This window comes from Salvelinus fontinalis, chromosome 35 (genome assembly GCF_029448725.1).
Source record: "Salvelinus fontinalis isolate EN_2023a chromosome 35, ASM2944872v1, whole genome shotgun sequence".
Taxonomy (NCBI): Eukaryota; Metazoa; Chordata; class Actinopteri; order Salmoniformes; family Salmonidae; genus Salvelinus; species Salvelinus fontinalis.
This window is the reverse complement of record NC_074699.1, coordinates 18,336,049-18,359,528: the sequence shown is the minus strand read 5'-3', so window position 1 is coordinate 18,359,528 and position 23,480 is coordinate 18,336,049. Positions and strand designations below refer to the sequence as shown.

Here is a 23,480-nt window from a genome sequence, read left to right as displayed (position 1 = left end):
GGGCTCAGTCAGTTTCAGAGGAGAGTTTTCTACGGTCAGATTTAGAGAGTCAGAGTGGGAATTTGGCTGGAGAACAGGTCTTAACAACCCCTCTCTACGAGGGAAAAGTGCTCCCTGCTGACACCATATGAGCACCTACCTACCAACACCACGCACAACAAACAGGTCTCCTGTTAATGCATTCGTCAGACCAAACCCCGCAATTATTGGCATCACCACGATGCACCTGTCCACCGGAGTGGCTTCAGCCTATAAATGTTATTTTTCATTGATGAAGTTAGATGTTTAATAAAACTGCCATTGATCCTCACAGTAGTGAGGCACACTGCTACAACGGTTGGCATGGTGGACAGTAATCACGTCTGGGTAGTCACACGGAGCGAGGATGCCCCCTGCAGTCTACGAGACACCAGTGCATATTTCCATGTAACATCTTACGGTAACAACACCCTTTCCGTTCCACAACGTAATCAACGACTCTCTAAACATTACGAAAAGAAAAGGAGACTATTATTAAAATTGTGCAAAATCTTTATTCATTCCTTTCATCATATCTTTCCATCGTCGTCACCATCATGAACACACCACTGACAGAGAGGGACAAGAACAGATAGGGATCTGAATACAGTCACTCTTTATGGGGGGACAATATGTATCAGCTGTCAACGGGCCCTGCATACCGCAGCCAGAAGGAGCACTGGATAGGCTGGGTAAGATGTTTTCCCCAGTCTTTCCATCTCTACAAACAATACTTGACTTGTGCAGATAGTCATTTCTCTCCCAACAGTACATTTCTCCTTCTCTGGTAACAATACACTCTTGTTGTTGTTGTTCAACACCAATGCCGTTCTGCATTTGTACCCAGCACCTATTGCCAAGTCATGTACGTCCTAGTGAAGACATTTTACCACAAGGGACATTTATTAGTTTAGTTTACTTTAACTCCAAATATAAATCTTTCTGTGGCTCCCTATCTTTCTACACACTAGTCAGGTAGACCTTGAGACAGTCTGAGAGAGAGAGATAGAGAGAGAGACAGAGAGAGAAAGAGAGAGATACAGAGAGACAGAGAGAGTACATACATTTTATCTGGGCTAGGCAAATGTTGAATAAGTGCAATGTCCAGTATAATGTACTATAGTACAGAAAATACGAATAACCCACACATACATACAACTAATTGATAAACAGAGTAAATTATGCACAGGGTTGCCATTCCCCAAGGTGAACCATAAATATGTAAGTAAAAAATCACAACAACATCCAGTGTCCTGTGGGTAGGGCCATAGCCCTATACTAACTCCATGTATTATATCTCTGAGTAGGGAGGGATAGTGGGCTGTAGGGCATGGATTCACCTGGGGTCACTGCCCTAGTCTCTCAGAGTGGGATGGACTGTACTTTATGGAGCAAGTCACAAAGATAAGTCTATGGCCATGGCAGAACAGCTCCTCTTGTCAGTGCGATTTCTCGAAGAAGAGTGTTGCTATGGGTTTTGCATCATGCTCTCTCACATTCAGCAGTCTAGAGGGCACCAGTATTCTCTGTGTCATCATTTTGACTCTCCGGTCTAATTTCCCTAAATGAAACGTCAGGAGAAGACAAGAAAAGCCTTTAGTCTACAGAGGGAGCAGGCTGTGTCTGTGTCTGTCTGTGACTAGTCTCTCCTGACAGACTGGTAACAATATTAGCTCGTGATGGATTCTCCTGTGTAACATACGATCATGTTACTAAACCAGAGGGCTTCAGGTCCCTCTGTCTGTGCTATCTGAAGACAAACTGACCAACTACATGACGAGGCATGGTAGAACAGTGCTTTGACCCGGGAGATAATTGCATCTTGGCCCGTTAATTTATGTCATTAGTCAAAGAATAGGAAATAAACGGATCACTGAGATAATGCCTACAACAAACACAATACAATAACAAAATTCTATATGCATGTAGAGCCATCATTCAACATCCACAGGGGGACGTAATAAACAAAACATGATTCTTTGTTCTTCTTCTAGGTATCCACAATGAGAACTGATGAATATAGATTTATAGTCCAAAGGCTTCTCACATTTGCAGCTGATAAAAGAGAGTGGATGAGACTTGACCGTGGGCTCAGGAGGAAATGAACCAGGGGCTGAAAGGGAAGTGACTGTGTTCGTGCTCTTCAGCTCAGAGTGTGTGTGTGTGTGGCAAACCAGTCCAGCTAAGGTTTCCTTCATTCATCCCTGTGTTCTCCAGCACTATCTAGCCACGGGTGTGGCTCACTGGAGCACAAAGGAGGAACTGTTACACAGGGAGAACAGAAAGCAGTGGAATAAAAAACGAGGAAAGGGAAAGAGACTGTAGATATGAGGCGTAAAGATTATCAACCTCCCTCATCTGGTCTGAGTTTGTGTTTCCCAAATGTCTGTCTGTATTTATATCTTCAGTACAGACCTGTTCCTCCAAGGGCCCCCGGGGAGCCTCCATTAGCTGGAGTAAATCTGGGTGCCGATCACACGCATGATCTCCTTCTGCACCTTGGGCTCCTGGGTGTTGATGTTGGCATCTCCCACCTGACCGTCCTCGTACCTGCAACACAGAGGTGACCGTTCACGTTAGATTAAACAATGTGTCTGTTAGTTCGCTATCTTGCTGTGCGTCATGTTTTTATTGTTCATGTGTGGTGGAACGTCTTACTGAAACACAAAAACAACTTTACAGACAACAGACGGAAGCAACGTGTCACGTAGATTTCTAGGGGAACGATAGGAGTCAGGACGAGGTTACTCACACGAAGAAGAAGCGCGTGCAGACGTGGTCGGACACAGGACACACCCAGATGTTGCCGTGCTTCTGCAGGTCCTTGGACGTGATCACTGAGTCAGGCAGACAGCGAGACATGGGGTCATCGTTAACAAAACACACCACCCCATGACCAAGAACAACGGCTCAAAATTGACCAAGCTAGTCTATACATTTCATGTGGTACAGTATTTACCTTCACAAAGGGCAATGCAGTTTAGATTCCGGCTCTGGAGAAACCTTGACTGGATAGGACGGCTCTGTGGAAGCAGTCAATACAGAGCATGATGTAATGCTCGGACACGTATCAACAGGGCAAATGGTTGCAAGTCCTACGTGTATGAGTCTCTCACCATCAGACACTGCACCTGTGGAACGCTATTCATACGGTTGTAACGCTGCACCAGCTCATCTTTGGTGGGCATGCGGTGCTGTCCTTTACCCATCCCTGAACACACACACGCATGTAAACAAACGCAAAGCTGCTCAGAGCTGTACTGGAGCTGAGAACATGTCAACAGCTGAACATACGTTGAGTTCTGTTGATGGAACAACAGGTGAGGATGGCATAGGGTCAGGGTATTGCTCAACCTTCCTTAGAGATGGCTGCTTGCTTACCCAGTTAGACCTGGACACACATGCACACAAAACTAGATGACATCAGATGACACTATGATCACAGCACGGTGTGATATGCAATGCACAGAGCCAGACACATACAGACCAGACCAGCAGTCCCACAGTGGACACACAGGGCAATGTAGCACAGGGACAGCACAGGTAGGTGAACCCAACCCAAAGATGAAGATGGACTGTACCAGAGACAGAGACAAGTCAGCTGAACAAAGAGAGCAGACACAACCAATAGTTTGAAGTACGAGGGGTGAGAGAGACAGAGAAAAAGACAGAGAAAAAGACAGAGAAAAAGACAGAGAAAAAGACAGAGAGAGACGGAGAGAGACAAAGACAGAGAGAGAGAGACACAGAGAGAGAGAGAAAAAGAGACACAGAGAGAGAGAGACACAGAGAGACAGAGAGACAGAAACAGAGAGACAGAGACAAAGAGAGAAAGACAGAGAGATAGAGTGATAGAGACAGACAGAGAGAGAGAGAGACAGAAAGAGAGAGACAGAGAGGCAGAGAGAGACAGAGAGAGAGAGAAAGAGAGCGAGACAGAAACAGAGAGACAGAAACACAGAGAGAAAGATAGAAAAAGAGAGACAGAGACAGAGAGAGAGAGAGAGAGAGAGAGAGAGAGAGAGAGAGAGAGAGAGAGACAGAGAAAGAGAGACAGAGAGATAGAGAGATAGAGAGAGAGAGAGCAGGCCTTGGCCTGCAGGACAGACGGTCATTCCTACCTGAGTATCCAAAGGAAATGCTGGAGATGGGGCTGAGATAGATACCCTTTCCATAGGCTGCACCATGCAGCTTGCGTTGAAAAGAGCAAGGGGAAGAATCACTGAGAGCCCACCAGCACCGCACACACTCAAGAGACACAGACGCACACACTCAAAGACCCACTGCCAGAGGAACATACACTCAGAGACACACACGCTCATACACACACACACACACACACACACACACACACACACACACACACACACACACACACACACACACACACACACACACACACACACACACACACACACACACACACACACACACACACACACACGAGACACACACACACAGGTAGCCCACAGTGGGCTCTATGTTGAACCACGAGGTGAAGTGCAATAGAAAAAGAAACCTGCCTAAAGTGCAATACATTGACTATTGTAGGACCACATAGTCTCCTGTTCCACTACCCACTGAGACCTCATAAGATGTTGAGGTGAGGTAACACACGTCCATGTTGATGTCTTGTGTTGAACATTCATGTAAATCATCCATAAGGACGTGGAACTACATCAGAACCCACGGCGACAGAACAAGGGGAGGATGAGGTGGAAGAGGATGAAGATGGATGATGAAGACAGCGAATGTTTGATGGACATCCATGGCAGAGCAGAGGGAGTTTTAGCTCCAGTGGAGAGGTGACACCCACAGAAATACTTTGTGAGAGTGAAGGGTGAACTGGATGGAGAAAGAAGAATTCTTCTGAGTTCGGAAAACAGAATGAGGTCTAGGAGACAGACAACATCTGAAGGACAGCGAGAGAGAGAGAGAGAGACAGAGAGAGAGACAGAGATACAGAGAGAGAGACAAACCTGGGACAAACATAATGAAATCAATGTATACTGGCAATACGTGCAGCATTAAAATTGGTAAGAAAAGAACAGAATTCTTTAACCAGGGGCGGGGCCTTCGTCAGGGTTGTAATCTGAGCCCTGCACTCTTCAATATTTACATCAACGAATTGGCCACTATTCTAGAAAAATCCTCAGCCCTGGTGTGGACCTGCTAGAGCAGTACCAGACCTGGGCCCTGGCAGTAAACCCCAAAAATACTAAAATAATGATTTTCCAGAGAAGATCCAGATCTCAGGGAATTAGACCAAAGTTCTCAATTGGTACAAAATATATAGAGTACTGCACACACTACAATTACTTAGGTTTAAAAATAAGCTCAACTGGACACCTTAATGAGGCAGTGAATGAACTGAGAGAGAAAGCACGCAGGGCATTCTACGCCATTAAAAAGCAAATTCAAATTGAAATACCTATTAAAATATGGCTAAAACTAATTGAATATGTCATTGAACCAATTGCACTTTATGGCAGTGAGGTGTGGGGTCCACTTGCAAAACAAGATTTAATCAAATGGGACAACCACCCCATTGAAACCCTGCATGCAGAGTTCTGTAAGATTATCCTACATGTCCAAGGGAAAACTACAAACAATGCATGCAGGGCAGAATTAGAAAAATATCCACTAATAATAAAAACTCAAAAAAGAGCAATTAAGTTTTGGAAACATCTAAAATACAGTGACCCCCTCTCATATCACTACCAAGCCCTGCAATGCCAAGAGCTGAGCAAAGAAAATAGTCCCCTCATCCAGCTGGTCCTGGGGCTGAGTTCATAAACCTGTTCTACTAACAAACTGAAGCCTCAGGACCAGAACATCCAATCAATCAGGATAAACCAAATTACAACACAGTCAAAACAAAACTATATTGCTTATTGGGAAACACAAGCACAAACACAAAACAAAATGCAGTGCTATCTGGCCCTAAATCGACAGTACACTGTGGCTAAATATTTGACCATGGTTACTGATCAAAACCTTAGAAAAACCTTGACAAAGTACAGGCTCAGTGAGCACAGCCTTGCCATTGAGAAGGGTAGACACAGGAAAACCTGGCTCCCTGTAGAGGGAAGGCTGTGCAACCACTGCACAACAGCAGAACCTGAGACGGAGCTGCATTTCCTGAAAAAATGTCAAAAATATAAAACAATTAAAGAGTGTCATTTCCACAAATTTGAAACCCTTATTCGAGGTTTCAAAGACCTCTCTGATGAGAGTAGGCTACCCGTCCTGTTAGGGGAGGACGCAGAGAGCTGTGTTTACTGTTGTCCCATTGACAATTTTGATTCTCATTTTTATTTTTATATTGTAAATATCCAAAATAAGCTTTGGCAATATGTACATTGTTACGTCATGCCAATAAAGCAAATTGAATTGAATTGAATTGAAAATTGAGAGACAGAGAGAGAGACAGAGAGAGACAGAGAGAGAGACAGAGAGAAAGAGAGAGAGAGAGAGAGAGAGACAGAGAGACGGGGAGAGAGAGAGACAGAGAGACAGAGACACAATGAGATTTGCTGTGCGAGCTGAAGGAGTGAGAGAATGAACAAACAAACGCTCAAGGTGAGGAGGAGGGAGAGAGAGCGAGAGAGAGAGAGAGAGAGACAGAGAGAGAGAGAGAGAGAGAGAGAGAGAGAGAGAGAGAGAGAGAGAGAGAGAGAGAGAGAGAGAGAGAGAGAGAGACAGAGAGAGAGAGAGAGAGAGAGACAGAGAGACAGAGGAGGGAGAGAGAGAGAGAGAGAGACAGAGAGAGAAACAGAGCGAGAGAGAGAGAGAGAGAGAGACAGAGGAGGAGGGAGAGAGAGAGAGACAGAGAGAGAGACAGAGCGAGAGAGAGACAGAGGGACAGAGGAGGAGGGAGAGAGAGAGAGAGAGAGACAGAGAGAGAGACAGAGCGAGAGAGAGACAGAGAGACAGAGGAGGAGGGAGAGAGAGAGAGAGAGAGACAGAGAGAGAGACAGCGAGAGAGAGACAGAGAGAGAGACAGAGCGAGAGAGAGACAGAGAGAGAGACAGAGCGAGAGAGAGACAGAGGGACAGAGGAGGAAGGAGAGAGAGAGAGAGACAGAGAGAGAGACAGAGCGAGAGAGAGACAGAGGGACAGAGGAGGAGGGAGAGAGAGAGAGAGAGAGACAGAGAGAGAGACAGAGCGAGAGAGAGACAGAGAGACAGAGGAGGAGGGAGAGAGAGAGAGAGGGGGAGAGGGATGCAGAACAAGGGGATAAAAGACGAGTCTTCAAAGATCTGACAGCAAAGGTTCTAATACTGTAATATGCTCATAATAAACCGCTCACTGACAACAAACACCCTGCTGACTTCTCCCATTCATACAGCATAATATAATAACAGGAAGGAGCGAGATGGCGTGTTTCAAAGGTGCATACATTATGAACCTTAAGACATAAAAATAGATTGTCATGCATGTGGTTTAATGTCTTGTACAGGGTCTTGAACTGCCAGGAGGTTCAGCCATATACATATTAAACATCATTAGGTTCAGCATAGAGGTAAATACGAGAGACAGTATAGGTGATGACCGTTACTGACCTTCCTTGGATCCCTCACCCACTCACCCACTCTGTGGATCCTCATAGCGAGACAGACATGGGGCGGGGCAGCAGTCGTAACCTCTGACCTAGTCTACTCAGTGCTCTTAGTGGTCAACCCAGGCAGCCACGCCTCCAGCCAGGCCGACTGGTAACCCCTAGCGCCCAGCAGACAACACAGCCCCTCTGCCTCTCTATCAGGACAGGAAGAGGCGTGGCGTCCACTGCTGTCAGAGCAGAAAACAGGAAGTGCTCGACATATGCCAGGGGAAAATTACCGGTGGGCCTGGCAATACAATGAGAGAGAAACCTGGCATCCGTTACTGTCAAAATGGATCAGCTGGACAGCCAACCTGCACTGTGTGTGAGGAGGACAGACAGGCTCTGTCCAAGGGAGGATGCGTCTTAGCTCAGCCAACTGCTGGATCTACATACCTGCAGTTTGGTATAAGAGGCATTGACTAGTCCATTTCTCAGAACGGAGTGCCAGTTCTCTATATGGGAACCACTAGAGCAGGTGCAGGGAGAGAGAGAGAGAAGGAGAGTTGTGAATACTGAACACTTCTTCCTCAAACAGGGCCAGTGCTTTCTGTAGGCTCCAACAACGCTGTGCAGAGAGCGTTCAAAACGGAATTATTTCCACTTTTGCCCACCATTTATGGGCATATTGTTATACTGTACCTCGAGTAAAGCATTCATGCTGGGAGATATCTACATCGTATTGGCAATGCAATGCGTCTGTTTACACTGTGTTTTTATCTGATTGTATGAGATAGTAATTCTATTTTCTCACATTTTCTAAACATGGCGTGTTTGTTTGCTTAAGACAGCAGAATGGCTGAGGACATACAGCACAGGAACAGCTCAGAAATCTCATGATATTACATCACCCCTCCTTCTCCTTTCAACAGCAGGATGTCACGTGAATAGAAGTCTCAGTGGGAATACATCAAACTGTACCGTCTCTCATCTCTTATTGTCTTCAAATAAACCCCAGGGGGGAAACAGGGTAGCCATGCTGTTATTCTTAGCAGAGACAAAGTTCAAGACAAGTGGTTAAATCAGCTAGCTGCCTGAGGGACTGAGACAGTTCTGATTGCTTTGAGATAGTCCCATGCATGCTTCTGCTTCGTGCCTTTCGGCATGGCTGTCTGACTCTGTCTGTTGCTCACACTGATATCTCTACATCAGGGACCCAGTACTGCTGGGAAAACAGGGTGTGGTGTCTGTTCACTGTGCCGTCAGCTGGTGGATGCTGTAACTACCAGCTATGTGGGACTCTATTATGTGTTGTCTCTGTCTATAAGACTAGGCGGCAGGTAGCCTAGCAGTTACAGAGGCGACCCAGCAACCGGAGGGTTGCCAGTTTGAATCCTGGGTCTGATGGGAAAAAGAAAATCGGTGTGGAAGTGAGCTGGCAACCGGAGGATGCTGGTATCTAATCCTAAATGCGTTGCCTGCCATTGTACCCTTGAGCAAGGCACTTAACCACCCACAACAACTGCTCCACTGGCGCCCAGTGTGGCAGCCCCCTGCTCCAACCTTTGAGTGTCTTTGGGAAGGGATGAGGTACATTTCGGTTGGACTTTGTGTACAATTTACTCAAAAATCTCAAACTTAATAAAACATAGTACTTATTCTGTATGTGGGAGTCTATGGTTAAGGGGAGGTCGGTGCTGCCATATACTGTATATGGGACCACTACAGGGGGGTGGCACCCTTAGGGGAGAGAGAGGGGACTCACTGGAAGGCAAAGGTGCTGCCGTAGAGCTTCTTGGCCGTGCGAAAGCGTGCCTCCTTGGCAGGCGGGCTGCTGAGTAATAGGAACTGGTGGGATGTGTGCATGAACTTCAGTTGCTGTTGGACAGAGAGAGAGACGGAGGGAAGGAGAGAGAGAATAGAGAATTATGTACTGGAGAACACACGGCAACAGTTACGAGGAAGAGCAGACACCAGAGATCTGTGTTATTCATACCCTACTCAGAGGCAGCTTGACGATATGGGATCGGTTACTGGATATGATCCTAGAGAGGGAGAGAGAGAGAGAGAGAGAAAGAGGGAGGGATATGGTGGGGAGAAGAAAAACAGGTTTGTGAAAGAGGCAGAACAGGGTTGGAGGTTTAGATTGCAGCAGGTGTAAACAGAGGCCTTCTACCTACCACTGCAGTAGAGGGTGAGCCAGAGGGTCCAGTTTGTCCATCTGTTTCTTAATCTCCAGATATGAGCCCTGGAAAAGACAGCTTTCATTATTTCACACCCCACTATCCTTTCGTCACTAGACAACCAAATCTAAATATGACAAGGAGACGATTCAATGCAACAACACATATATAGTCTCTTTTCACAGCCCAAGTCCAGCACTGCCCTTCCTTCATCCCAGCCTCCCCCAGCCTCAGTACCTGGGTCATCTCGCGGATGGACATGACACTGTCCAGTGCTTTTTGCAATCTCTCATAGTTCTTCTTCTGTGACCAGGGAGCAAGAGGGAGCCACAGAGACAGGCGTCAGAAGGACAGGGAGAGAGAAAAACATTGGATTAATACCTACAACCCATTCAATGAGCCCAAAGTAATGTTCTAGAATGTTATCACATATACCAGACAACATGTATCGTGGTGTGTAACCACAGCAACAGTAGTAACCTTTGGGTTGAAGGCCAGAGTCTTGGGGTCGTTGGGGTCGACCACAGATGGGTAGGGTTCAAAGATGATGCTTTTACGAGGAGACTCCAGAGCAGCCCGACACATAGCCACCAGCAGATCCACCACCTAGGGATCAACATGAAAGCCGATCAGTTATCACCAGATAGACAGGGACAGACAGACAAGACAGGGGGATAGAGAAAGTGTGTGTGTTGTTAGTCAGGCAGTCACCTCTGCTCCAGTGGCCACCTCCTCTGCTGCTCCTGACATCACACCCAGAGTGTAGAAGGAGAACACACACAGCTCTCTAGTGCACACAGCCGGCTGCGCACTCACACACACACACACACACACACACAGGGCAAGTGGTACACACGCACACAATCAAACATCAATCTGAGTGAAACAAAGAAACTCATAACTGAATTGAAAAGTTTACATTTTAACATTCACTTCACACTGTATGTCATTTTTAATGTGGTCTACCTTCAACATGGATCCGTTCTGAAAGACGTGCTGCTCGTCACAGACCACACAGTACTCATTGAGAGTGGGGATCCTCTGCTCCGAGTATTTCATTATCTGTCAGGAGACAAAACATGGTGTTCCTGCCAATCACCCCCTCCTCTCTTCCAGCCCTATATATCACTCTCCTATCATGACATCATCAGCTGACTTGGCCTCTTATCAACGCTTTAGTCTGTCACTTTACCCAGGGTTGAAACAAACCCATTATACACATGCACATTAAATACGTTGAATCTAAAATCATTTGATAGATAAAACATTTCCTAATTTCAACTTTCATGAATCAAATAAACAGAGGTGGAGACCTTCTTTAAGCTCATACTATGTCCTCTAACTCCTATAAGTGTAATTGACTCTTGATAGTCCTATCAGTGTTTGTGCTTTGGAGTTGTTTTGGAAGGACGTTCAGAGTGGCCTAGCTTTGTCCTTGAGGTCTTATCTACCTGTACTAAGAAGCCATACTCCAAGGTAGGGATGTTCTTGCAGTGGCCGCCCGCCTGGGATGAGAAAAACAATTCAATCAGCTGCCTCGTGGTAATCTGCGCTGGGGCCCTGGCCGCCGGGACAGCCACAGTCTGATGGGTACAGTGAAGACAAAGCATTATGGGACAGTGAAGTAGTGAAGGGTACAGTGAAGACAAAGCATTACGCCAGCCTTGTCAGGTATGGGTAGGGAGAGGCTCAGGAAGGAAGGTAGGTACAGTACTGTAGGTGTGTTGGTTGGGGGAGGGTACAGTCAAAGTTCTCAGGTAGTTCAAAGCGAGAAAACAATTAGATAGTATGGATAATAGAATGGGGAAATAGTTGCTTGTTACGAGTATTGCTCTGAATTCATGCACTTTCTGATATGGATGATGTATTGTATTTGACTGTTCTAGCTAGCTGTACGGTCACAGCGACTTTTTCATCCAATAGAATACCCATCAAAACACACAAATGTGCAATTTCATTAGGTGCAATAATTGGGCTCTGTGCAATACACTGCGTGCACAATTATTAGGCAAGTGATTATTCTGATCTTATCATTATTTCTAGGCACATTTTCCAACTCCGAACCATATAAACTTGAATGCTTATTGGATGTAATCATTTTCAGGTGATATGTGTCTGTGTAATGAGGGAGAGTGTGGTAAAAGTCAATAACACCTTATATCAAGGTGTGCATGATTGTTAAGCAGCTTCATTACCTCAGATAAAATGGGCCAAAAAAGAGATTTAACTGACACTGAAAAGTAAAAAAAATGTAAAATGCCTTTCAGACGGATGCAACACTCTTGAAATAGCTAAACTATTGATGCGTTACCATCGGACAATCAAACGTTTTGTTGCGAATAGTCAACTGGGGCGCAAAAAACACATGGAGAAGAAAAGGCGCAAATTAACTGCAAAAGACTTAAGAAGAATTAAACATCAATCTGCCAGGAACCCATTATCCTCCAATGCCACCATATTCCAGAACTGCAACCTACCAGAAGTACAAGGTGTCAAGTGCTCAGAGACGTGGCCAAGGTCAAGAAGGCTGAAACGTGACCACCACTGAATAGGATTCACAAGTTGAAGCGTCAAGATTGGGCAAAGAAATACCTGAAGACAGATTTCTCTAAGGTTTTATGGACAGATGAAATGAGAGTGACTCTTGATGGACCAGATGGATGGGCCCGTGGCTAGATCAGTAATGGACACAGGGCACCACTTTGAGTCAGGCGCCAGCAAGGTGGTGGGGTGCTATCATTAAGGATGAGGTAGTTGGACCTTTTAGGGTTGAAGATGGACTGAAACTCAACCCCCAAACCTACTGCCAGTTTCTGGAACATTATTTCTTCAAGCAGTGGTACAGGAAGAAGTCCTCAGCATTCAGGAAGGCCATGATCTTTATGCAGGACAATGCTCCATCACATGCATCCAAGTACTCCACTGCTTGGCTAGCCAGCAAGGGCCTCAAAGATGCCCGAATAATGACCTGGCCCCCTTCCTCACCTGACTTAAATCCTATTGAGAACTTGTGGGCCCTTCTCAAACGTGAGATTTACAGTGAGGGAAGACAATACACCTCTTTGAACAGCATTTGGGAGTCTGTGGTTGCTGCTTCAGCGAAAGTTGATCGTGAACAGATCAAGAAACTGACAGACTCCATGGATGGAACGGTGGCTATATTGGTCACTGAATATTTTTGAAAGTCCAAAAATGTTATTTAATTGTCATTTTGTGTTACTTATTCGTTACACTTACTCTAAAAATTGAGAATAAACAAGTGAATTGGGAGAAATAATTTTTGTAAATTAGTTGCCTAATAATTGTGCACACTAATTGTTGCCAGTCAGGAGAGGGGTGTGTGATGATGGTGGTGGTGAGGGGAGGTGGGTTCCGACCTGGCTGTTGGGGGGGTAGCTGAACAGCTCCCCCTTGGGGTTCTTCATGGTGCAGGAGATGGAGCGATTCATGAGCCGGGTCACCCTCAGCTCTGGAACACTCAGCTTCCCCTTCAGAACCGTGTCCTGGATCAGAGGGAAGCTGGGGGACCTGGGAACACACACACACACACACACAACCCAGAGACCATTAATGCATAGACCTGGAAGTATACAGTACACACACATACAGACAGACATTCAGACACCTACGCAAGAAAAGTATAGGAACACAAAAGTTCAGAGCAACTAATTAGTGAGTATGTTTACATGCACACTAATAATTTGATATTAAGCTGATTATGGCAATACTCTGAGTTTGACATTAGTCATGTAAACACCTTACTCTGATCTTAACCCGGCGTTAGGTCAAGCAAAGTAAGCATAACCCGATTAAAATACCTCAATTTTCTAGCAATCTAGGACATGTATACACCTTCATTTGAGTTCCTGTGTTGTATTTGATCTGCGCATGTGCTCCCTCGAGTGAAGCGAGTTCCGGAAATGTCTTTAAAATAGTATACACACACAAACTTTATATGTCCGAACTCAAATAGGCTTCCCAAAAATAACATGGTCCCTGTGATAGAACGTTTATCGTTTATTTTAATTGGCAATTTTCTACATTTTTCCATCAGGAAGCCTGTCCATGTATAGAGGATTGTAAGCGAAATTGTTCTTCTTGCAAACCATGTAAACGTTTTAATCTAAATATTACATTGAATCAAGGTATTCACAATAATTGTTTTATTGAAAGGATGGTAACGTACCCATTGACTACTGAGATGACAGTGATGATGAAATCTGACCAGGATAATGAATGTGGAGCTAAAATAGTAGCCGGGATAGTACTAGAAGCTGTAATAGTAGCCGGGATAGTACTAGAAGCTGTAATAGTAGCTAGGATAGTACTAGAAGCTGTAATAGTAGCCGGGATAGTACTAGAAGCTGTAATAGTAGCCGGGATAGTGCTAGAAGCTATAATAGTAGCCGGGATAGTACTTGAAGCTGTAATAGTAGCTGGGATAGTACTAGAAGCTGTAATAGTAGCTGGGATAGTACTAGAAGCTGTAATAGGAACCGGGATAGTACTAGAAGCTGTAATAGTAGCTGGGATAGTACTAGAAGCTGTAATAGTAGCCGGGATAGTACTAGAAGCTGTAATAGTAGCTGGGATAGTACTAGAAGCTATAATAGTAGCAGGGAGAGTACTAGAAGCTGTAATAGTAGCTGGGATAGTACTAGAAGCTGTAATAGTAGCTGGGATAGTACTAGAAGCTATAATAGTAGCCGGGATAGTACTAGAAGCTATAATAGTAGCTGGGATAGTACTAGAAGCTATAATAGTAGCTGGGATAGTACTAGAAGCTATAATAGTAGCCGGGATAGTACTAGAAGCTGTAATAGTAGCTGGGATAGTACTAGAAGCTGTAATAGTAGCCGGGATAGTACTAGAAGCTATAATAGTAGCCAGGATAGTACTAGAAGCTGTAATAGTAGCTGGGATAGTACTAGAAGCTATAATAGTAGCCGGGATAGTACTAGAAGCTATGATAGTAGCCGGGATAGTACTTGAAGCTGTTATAGTAGCTGGGATAGTACTAGAAGCTGTAATAGTAGCTGGGATAGTACTAGAAGCTGTAATAGTAGCCGGGATAGTACTAGAAGCTATAATAGTAGCCGGGATAGTAAAGAAGCTATAATAGTAGCTGGGATAGTACTAGAAGCTATAATAGTAGCCGGGATAGTACTAGAAGCTATAATAGTAGCCGGGATAGTACTTGAAGCTTTAATAGTAGCCGGGATAGTACTAGAAGCTATAATAGGAGCCGGGATAGTACTAGAAGCTGTAATAGTAGCCGGGATAGTACTAGAAGCTGTAATAGGAGCCGGGATAGTACTAGAAGCTATAATAGTAGCCGGGATAGTACTAGAAGCTGTAATAGTAGCTGGGATAGTACTAGAAGCTGTAATAGTAGCCGGGATAGTACTGGAAGCTGTAATAGTAGCTGGGATAGTACTAGAAGCTGTAATAGTAGCTGGGATAGTACTAGAAGCTGTAATAGGAGCCATACTTGGGGATGGGAGAGAAGATGCTGAGTCCTGCGCGGAACTTCTTGATGGTTCCCCCGGCCTTGAACCAGCTGTGTCTCTTCTCCTGCTGGGCCTTCAGGAACTCATTACTGAGATGCTTCCACTGCTGGGATGTGAACGTACTCAGGATCCTATAGGGCAGACAGCACAACCAGTCACAATCACTGAATTTGGCTGCAATTAGCAGATGTCATTGACTCTACTGGACATTTAGGTACATAATATACACTAAATTACCAAAAGTATGTGGACACCTACTCGTCGAACATCTCATTCCAAAATCATGTGCATTAATATGGAGTTGGTCACCCCTTTTCTGTTATAACAGCCTCCACTCTTGCTGGAACATTGCTGCGGGGACTTGCTTCCATTCAGCCACATTGAGAATTAGTGAGATCGGGTACTGATATTGGGTGATAAGGCCGGGCTCGCAATCGGCGCTCCAATTCATCCCAAAGGTATTCTGTGGGGTTGAGGTCCGTCAAGTTCTTCCACGCCGATCTAGACAAACCATTTCTGTATTGACCTCTCTTTGGGCACGGGGGCATTGCCATGCTGAAACAGGAAAGGGCCTTCCCCAAACTGTTGCCACAAAGTTGGAAGCACAGAAATGTGGATGCTGTAGCGTTAAGATTTCCCTTCACTGGAACTAAGGGACCTATCCCGAACCCTGAAAAACATCCCCAGACCGTTATTCCTCCTCCTTCAAACTTTACAGTTGGCACTGTGCATTCGGGTAGGTAGTGTTCTCCTGGCATCTGCCAAATCCAGATTCGTCCGTCAGACTGCCAGATGGTGAAGCGTGATTCATCAATCCAGAGAACGCACTTCCACTGCTCCAGAGTCCAATGGTGGCGAGCTTTACACCACTGCAGTCGACAATTGGCATTGTGCATGGTGATCTTAGACTTGTTTGCGTCTGCTTGGCCATGGAAACCCATTTCATGAATCTCCCGACGAACAGTTATTGTGCTGACATTGCTTCCAGAGGCAGTTTGAAACTCACATATTGAGTGTTGCAAACGAGGACAGACTATTTTTACACGCTACACACTTCAGCACTCGGCAGTCCCGTTCTGTGGCCTACCACTTCGCGGCTGAGCCACTGTTGCTCATAGACATTTCCGCTGCACAATAACAGCACTTACAGTTGACCGGGGCAGCTCTCTAGGGCAGACAATTGAATGTCACTGAGCACTCCAGTAAGGCCATTCTACTGCCAATGTTTGTCTATGGAGATTGCATGGCTGTGTGCTCGATTTTATACACCTGTCAGCAATGGGTGTGGCTGAAGGGGCATCCACATACTTTTGCATAGATAGTAGAAGTTGTGTAGGTGTCATTGAAAATTGTGGAAATCTTGTAAAATTAGCGTAGGACCCATGGATAGCCTCTCTGAACCAGAATGTGAGGAATCGTGCTGAGTGGCATGTGACTCGAGTAGGACTCACTTCTTGAGCTGCAGGCCCAGGCTGAAGCCCTCTTTATTGGAGGGCTGGAACACCTCCACTGACGGTTCTGAGAATAGATTACTCATTATTATGCAACACATAGGAGTGAAGAACTCAGCTCTGATTACACATACACAGGCACACAAACACAGGCAGGCAAACGCATGCACACACACACGCACAGCCACTGGGGCTCTGCTCACCCGGTCCATCTAGGTACTGGGAGAGAGAGAACCGTAGTCTCAGAATGATGGGCTCTGTTCGGATGACCTTCCAGGCTGTTGCCACCTCCTCCTGGAACAAACACACACACATATGATATACACATACACTGTCTACTATGATGAATTGTAATACTGGAATGCCCATAGAAAATAAAATGAAAACTCACATCCAAAAAACTGATATTAATCTGAAGGTCAATGTCCACATCATCAATGGTTCCATACTCTCTGAAAGAGGAAGAATAACAAATATACAGATTTAATAATCACATAAACTGATCAGCTTTTCCATACTAAGAAACTTGACATCTCAGTGAATCTGATGTTGTCTGGAGCAAATATTTACTGATCATGATAATAACAGTCAGTGGTCTTGGTTTCCAGACTTGGCTGTGGCGACTGTGTGTGTACTGTAGTACCTGACAGAGACAGCACTGTCAGTATAGATGTCCTTTACTGCCTCGATGTCTGCATCCAATTGGGGGTGTCGGTACAGGTCAGCAGCACAGCTCCCCTGGAGGTCAGACCACTGAATTATCCATGGGGATGCTGCTGTAGCCTCCATTTACACTAATATGAGCTAGCTCTGATACTCATGTATGAAATGACTGTAGTATTAGACAAGGTACAGGGCCAGTCTCCTGTTCTGCTGTCACACAGGACTGTATCTGTGTGTCTCTCTATCTCTAGTTTCAATCTTCTATCTGTCTCGTTCTCACACACATATATCAGTGCCTACAAACAGGCTCTCATCTCTTGGTTGATGGTCTGAATCCAATGGAGAATAGGCTTTTAAAACCGGACTGAATTTACAGTACTTTCAACTCGAGCCTTTAGAGATAACTTTTTGTAAAAAACTGATTGAAAGATTAACATATTGTGTATGTCACATAGGATTTGATGTAATAAGATAACAGTTTCTGAGGACCCCTACGGGGAGTTCTGAAGACCCCAAGTGATGATTCTGATTGTATTGGACCAAAGAGCCTAGCGGGCAAAAATGGTTGGTTGAAATGATGTCATTATGACATTTTGTCCGGTGTGCCCTCTGGGAGGGATAGGAGGCCTGGGAGGATGTCATGACGGCCTGGGTACCTGGATCCCATAGAGGAACTGCTCCGACTCATTCTCCCCATCTGATTCCTCATCAGTCCAGGACTGGCCTTTGATGTCCTGCAGGCAGACAGACAGATGTGAAACGCCATTATAGTTATTATCACTCCATCTCCCATCCTTTCTCTCTCTCTGTCCATTTAGCTGCCAGTTCTTCAAAGACTTCAAAATAAAGCTTTTTAAATCACGTCAAAGGGATGGACGGAGATCCATTTGGATAAACAAAGTACAACTAGACATGAAATAAGCCACAGATATTCAATACATTATTTGCAAAACATGTACGACGATTCACTATTATGTTTTCGTTTGGCTTAGTAGCTATCGACAGCAAGGCATCACGCCTTATATATCTATTAAATATCTACATACATCAGCCATTCTGACTGTATCTATTATGATAACTGCAGTCTGATGATAAACAGAGACTACAGTACTACGTCTATGATATTACCATTGGATATGGTGTTATAAGAGTTGTCTCACCATTGGGTCTGTTGTTCATAGGGGTTTCTCAGACAGGGTTAGGCTTCTCCCATCCATAACAGCTGAGCTCCATGTAGGAGGAGGGACTGAGGTTGAAGTCTGGCCTGGTCACTCTGACTTCCTCTCACACTGTGGTACCTAATCATTTGGCATGAGACAGGAGGAAATAAGAACAAGAAGCTTACAGTAATGTCTCTTATTTCAGCATTTTTACGAAGCATCTACCTTTAATAAACACAGTTCACTAAACAATGATGCAATGACGTTTTCCGCATTGCCACTTCCTAATGGTGGCCTCCTTTTCCCTTTTTCTTTCAATCATCTGCACTCCACTTTGCCATGTATCCTAGCAACAGCCACTTCTGCCGTCTGTCACCCTCCCATTAATCACAGTGAAGACGGAGAGTGTGTGGGAGAGAGAGACTTTATGTGTTGTGCTTTGTGCACAATTTTATGTTTAGGTAATCTGAATATTCAACAGAATCTTCATCTAACCTTTTTAATCTGTGTAAAAAAGGTAAGGAAAGGGTCGTCCATTTGATGAAATCACTTCATTGTATTACCTGCACTGTCAAGTTCAGGAATTGTCTTTGTTAGGAAGAATCATTGAAATTGTGCAAAGGATTTACCTGGCTGAATTAGGAGTTAAAGCCAGGGATGGATATATTTCTCTCAGGGCATTTTTGACATTTGCTCAGCGTCCTAAAATTGTGATATTTCAACAGAGCAATCATCATCAGTCATTAAGCTCTCAGACCTCACAATGACCTCAGAGGATGAGATCACTGTGCTAGATGGTACCAGGTGTGTACTTTTACAAACTAAATCTATGATATATCCCTAACAGCTCCCAACAAACACATAATAGCGTGACAGATTATACCGTACTTCCCTCCACATATTTCAGGTGCCATATCTTTACATTCAGATGTAAACACATCAGACAGTGTGTCCCCTAAGCTAAACACAACATGCACTGAGGGCAATACATAACAGTAATGGACTCCTGTCCACTGTACGATGATCATAGTTGAATACAGGTTGTTGGCACAGAACCCGCTAATAAACTCACAACACAAACACAGCCTGTGGCTGTTAGAGTCAACAACAGAACCAATGATGAGTCAATAAAAATTAAGAAACACTATGTCTCTCTCTGTCTCTCTCCCTTCTTCTTCTGCGCTTACACTGTTCAGCGACCTCATCACTCCCCAAAACTGAGCCATTTTGTTTCACCAGAAACTGCCGCTAGCGAGACCACGTTCCATTTCAACTATAGTGTATTTATCATGTGTCCTATTGCTATTAAGGGTTTTCCATATTTCCTGGATGTTCAGCAATCCTCTTTTGGAAAGCCCCCCCCCAAACCCACTCACCATTATAATCACCCCCTTCCTCCACCCGTCCTCTCCCGCCTGCATTGCCAAGTCCCGACCCCCCTCTCGCCTCTCTCTGTCATATCACATACAGATAGAGATGCAAACTGACCCCCTCCCCTCATCCCCTCAATGAGAATCAAACACACGCAGAGGCATGCAGCTTTCCCCCTCCCCCACCTCTCCTCCGGCTGACACGCTTACCTATGCAGGAGCTGGAAATGGAGATGGAGGATGCTGTCCTTGGTCCTGATCCTTTCCCTCTTAAAGGGAACACCTGCTTTTATATCCTTGCTATGTCCCCCCTGAATGAAAAATTTTAATAAAATTATTTAAAAACAGCAGTGAGAATTGTAAATGCCAAAATGGCTGCCTCCCTCTCGCTCCCTGTCAGTATCAGCCTCTCTGCTTCCCGGTGGCTGCTCTATGTCTGTGTTTATCTATTGCAGATCTCTGCTCATACTGCCGTCTTATTTTTTTGCCTGACAACACTGAGGGGCCTGAGCATGCTCAGTTGGACATAGCAGCTGGTCATGTGACTTGCAGCTGACTGTGTTTCTGCTAAGGGGGAGAAGGGCGAGAGAAAAATGGAGGAACATGGCAGTCCTGTTAGTGCTGTGATGACTGTGTGTTTCTGAGTCTGTTTCTGAGTCTGTGTCTCTACCAGAGCAATCACTTTTTGAGAAAGAAGTGCATGTCTGTTGTCTGATACTATTTTAGGACCGTTCTGTCTGTTATGCTCACAAATCGCCTTTTCTAAAAGATTAAATGAAAAAAATATATACAGTGAATCCTCAGGAACAAAACCACCAAACACATTACATTCTAATTAACTCATGAAATGTAGAAGCAATGGAACCGTATTTTATGTATTGCAGTGTGTATAGCAATTATGGAGCAGCATATTGTTTAGGAAATCGTACAGTGGCTGAGTCAGCGTCTGAGACAATGGCAATTAGCCTCTGTGCAACGGTCTTAATCAGTGTTTAGCCTGGTTAGCTCCCTGCATCGTGGTAAGTACTGACCAATATAATGGACAGATTAGGCTCTGCTGTGTGTCCACTCTTAGTAAGGAGTGCTGTCTCACTCTTTGCTGATGTGTTATGGCAGGAAATCCGAAGTGCAGTGACCCTTGTAAAGATTTTCTGCCTGAAGACAAATATAGGACATACAGTGCATTCGGAAAGTATTCAGGCCCCTTGACTTTTTCCACATTTTGTTACATTACAGCCTTATTCTAAAATGGATAAAAAAAAAAATAATCTCACTAATCTACACACAACACCCCATAATGACAACGCAAAAACAGGTTTCAGAAATGTTTGCAAGTTTAAGTATTCAACATAAGTATTCAGACCCTTTAATTATTTATTTATTTTTATTTAACTAGGTAAGGCACTAAGTTACTCAGTACTTTGTTGAAGAAACTTTGGCAGCGATTACAGCATCGAGTCTTCTTGGGTATGACGCTATAAGCTTGGCACACCTGTATTTGGGAAGTTTCTGCCATTTTTCTCTGCAGATCCTTTCAAGCTCTGTCAGGTTGGATGGAGAGCGTTGCTGTACAGCTATTTTCAGGTCTCTCCAGAGATGTTCTGGCTGGGCCACTACAAGACATTCAGAGACTTGTTCCGAAGCCACTCCTCCGTTGTCTTGGCTGTGTGTCGTAGTGTCGTTGTCCTGCTGGAAGGTGAACCTTCGTCCCAGTCTGAGGTCCTGAGCGCGTTCTCATCAAGGATCTCTCTGTACTTTGCTCTGTTCATCTTTCCCTCGATCGTGACTAGTCTCCCAGTCCCTGCTGCTGAAAAACATCTCCACAGCATGATGTTGCCACCACCATGTTGCCAACACCGTCCTCCAGACGTGATGCTTGGCATTCAGGTCAAAGAGTTCAATCTTGGTTTCATCAGACCAGAGAATCTTGTTTCCCATGGTCTGAGATTCCTTTAAGTGCCTTTTGACAAACTCCAAGTGGGCTGTAATGTACCTTTTACTGAGGAGTCAGTGGCTTCCGTCTGGCCACTCTACCATAAAGGCCTGATTGGTGGAGTGCTGCAGAGATGGTTGTCCTTCTGGAAGATTCTCCCATCTCCACAGAGGAACTCTGGTGCTCTGTCAGAGTTTTTGGCCACCTCCCTGACCAAGGCCCTTCTCCTCCAATTGCTCAGTTTGGCCGGGAACCCAGCTCTAGGAAGAGTCTCGGTGGTTCCGAGATTTAAGAATGATTGAGGCCGCTGTGTTCTTGGGGAACTTCAATGCTGCAGACAATTTTGGGCACCCTTCCCCAGATCTGTACCTCGACACAATCCTGTCTCGGCGCTCTATGGACAATTTCTTCGACCTCATGGCTTGGTTTTTGCTCTGACATGCACTGTCAACTGTGGGACCTTATATAGACATGTGTGTGCCTTTCAAAATCATGTCCAATCAATTGAATTTTCCACAGGTGGACTCGAATCAAGTTGTAGAAACATCTCATTGATAATCAGTGGAAACAAGATGCACCGGAGCTCAATTTCGAATCTCATAGCAAAGAGTCTGAATACTTATGTAAATAAGGTATTGCTGTATTTTTTTTTATTTTAATACATTTGCAAACATTTCTAAAAACCTATTTTCGCTTTGTCATCATGGGATATTGTGTGTAGTTTGATGAGGGCATGTTTTATTTAATCCAAGGCAGTAACGTAACAAAATATGGAAAGAGGGAAGGGGTCTGAATACTTTACGAATGCACTGTACTTCAAAAGCCTATGGTGGGGGAGCATGCCATAGTCATTTAATCTACTAAATTCTACTGCACAGTGCATGACCCTTTCAATAGACATAATTATACAGGACAAGTGTACACACCTTCTCAGAGGATGGCTCTAGCTCCATGCATACAAGGGAGACTTGCCATAGACATAGAATATATAGTTCTGCAGTGAATACTGCTGTTCTAGGTCTTTTTTAAAAAATATAATCACTTCACTGAAAAATTATAAAACTTGAAGATTTTACATTATATGAAAATAAACTATCATCATAGTCAGACAACATCTCATCTCACAAATCAAAATATGAATATATCATCACAGCTCTCATCTAATATCTATACCTCTATAGGATTTGACTGAGGATTTCACCAGGGTGAGGGTTATCTCACTGTACCTCATGGCTGTGGTGTGTGAGACGATAATGCCCTGTGACAGGTGGGGGCTTTGCCAGTGTGGCCAGGTGATTGGGTTGGAGGGAATGTCCCTCACCTGGGCAGGTGTCCATTGGTCTGAGGGAGCAGAGCAGAGTGCAGGACACAGCCAGAGTCTGGCTGGGGCCAGGGAGAAGCCAACATGGGCAGTGGCAGCAGCTGCAGCAACGTTACCGTTGAGATCAGGTGAGGACTACTGTAGGATGGGACAGAGAGGGAGGGGTTACATTCCAGGACTGAATGGTGTACATGATGACATGTAGACAATCCCTACAGTTAGAACACTTCAACAGTGACAACAGGTAGGAATTTTCCTCTAACTTGGCTTGATAAGGGTTAGGCAGGAAATGTAGTCTCATTCTCATCTGTGATAAGAGGTTGAGTTG

General features: G+C 44.7%; 1 protein-coding gene across 6 annotated transcripts; it reads right to left on the bottom strand.

Annotated features, from left to right (window-relative positions):
* Positions 1-510: 510 nt before the first annotated feature.
* On the bottom strand, positions 511-20,389 carry LOC129834437 (protein mono-ADP-ribosyltransferase PARP6). Of its 6 annotated transcripts, none has more exons than XM_055899412.1 (24): positions 20,109-20,388; positions 18,529-18,666; positions 18,025-18,102; positions 17,349-17,443; positions 17,097-17,157; positions 16,909-16,999; positions 16,706-16,772; positions 15,236-15,385; positions 13,122-13,272; positions 11,196-11,327; positions 10,711-10,806; positions 10,456-10,548; positions 10,225-10,350; positions 9,982-10,047; positions 9,742-9,809; positions 9,558-9,606; positions 9,327-9,439; positions 8,018-8,090; positions 4,140-4,209; positions 3,135-3,229; positions 2,978-3,041; positions 2,771-2,855; positions 2,434-2,568; positions 511-2,280 (listed from the first exon to the last, which is right to left on the bottom strand). In XM_055899412.1, exons 2-23 carry the CDS (start codon positions 18,529-18,531, stop codon positions 2,466-2,468), a joined length of 1,929 nt encoding a protein of 642 aa, XP_055755387.1. In that variant the 5' UTR covers positions 18,532-18,666; positions 20,109-20,388; the 3' UTR covers positions 511-2,280; positions 2,434-2,465. The 6 variants fall into 6 exon arrangements, with proteins under 6 accessions (XP_055755387.1, XP_055755388.1, XP_055755389.1 ...); XM_055899413.1 differs by having other exon boundaries at positions 511-1,579; XM_055899414.1 differs by having other exon boundaries at positions 511-2,568; positions 9,982-10,044; positions 20,109-20,389.
* Positions 20,390-23,480: the final 3,091 nt, after the last annotated feature.

Excerpts from the sequence above, each read along its gene's own strand:
- LOC129834437 (XM_055899411.1), bottom strand. Across the intron at positions 16,773-16,908 it reads CCAGTACCTAGATGGACCGG|AACCGTCAGTGGAGGTGTTC; the intron begins GTGAGCAGAGCC and ends ATCTATTCTCAG. Across the intron at positions 4,210-8,017 it reads CCTCTTATACCAAACTGCAG|CTGCATGGTGCAGCCTATGG; the intron begins GTATGTAGATCC and ends TTTCAACGCAAG.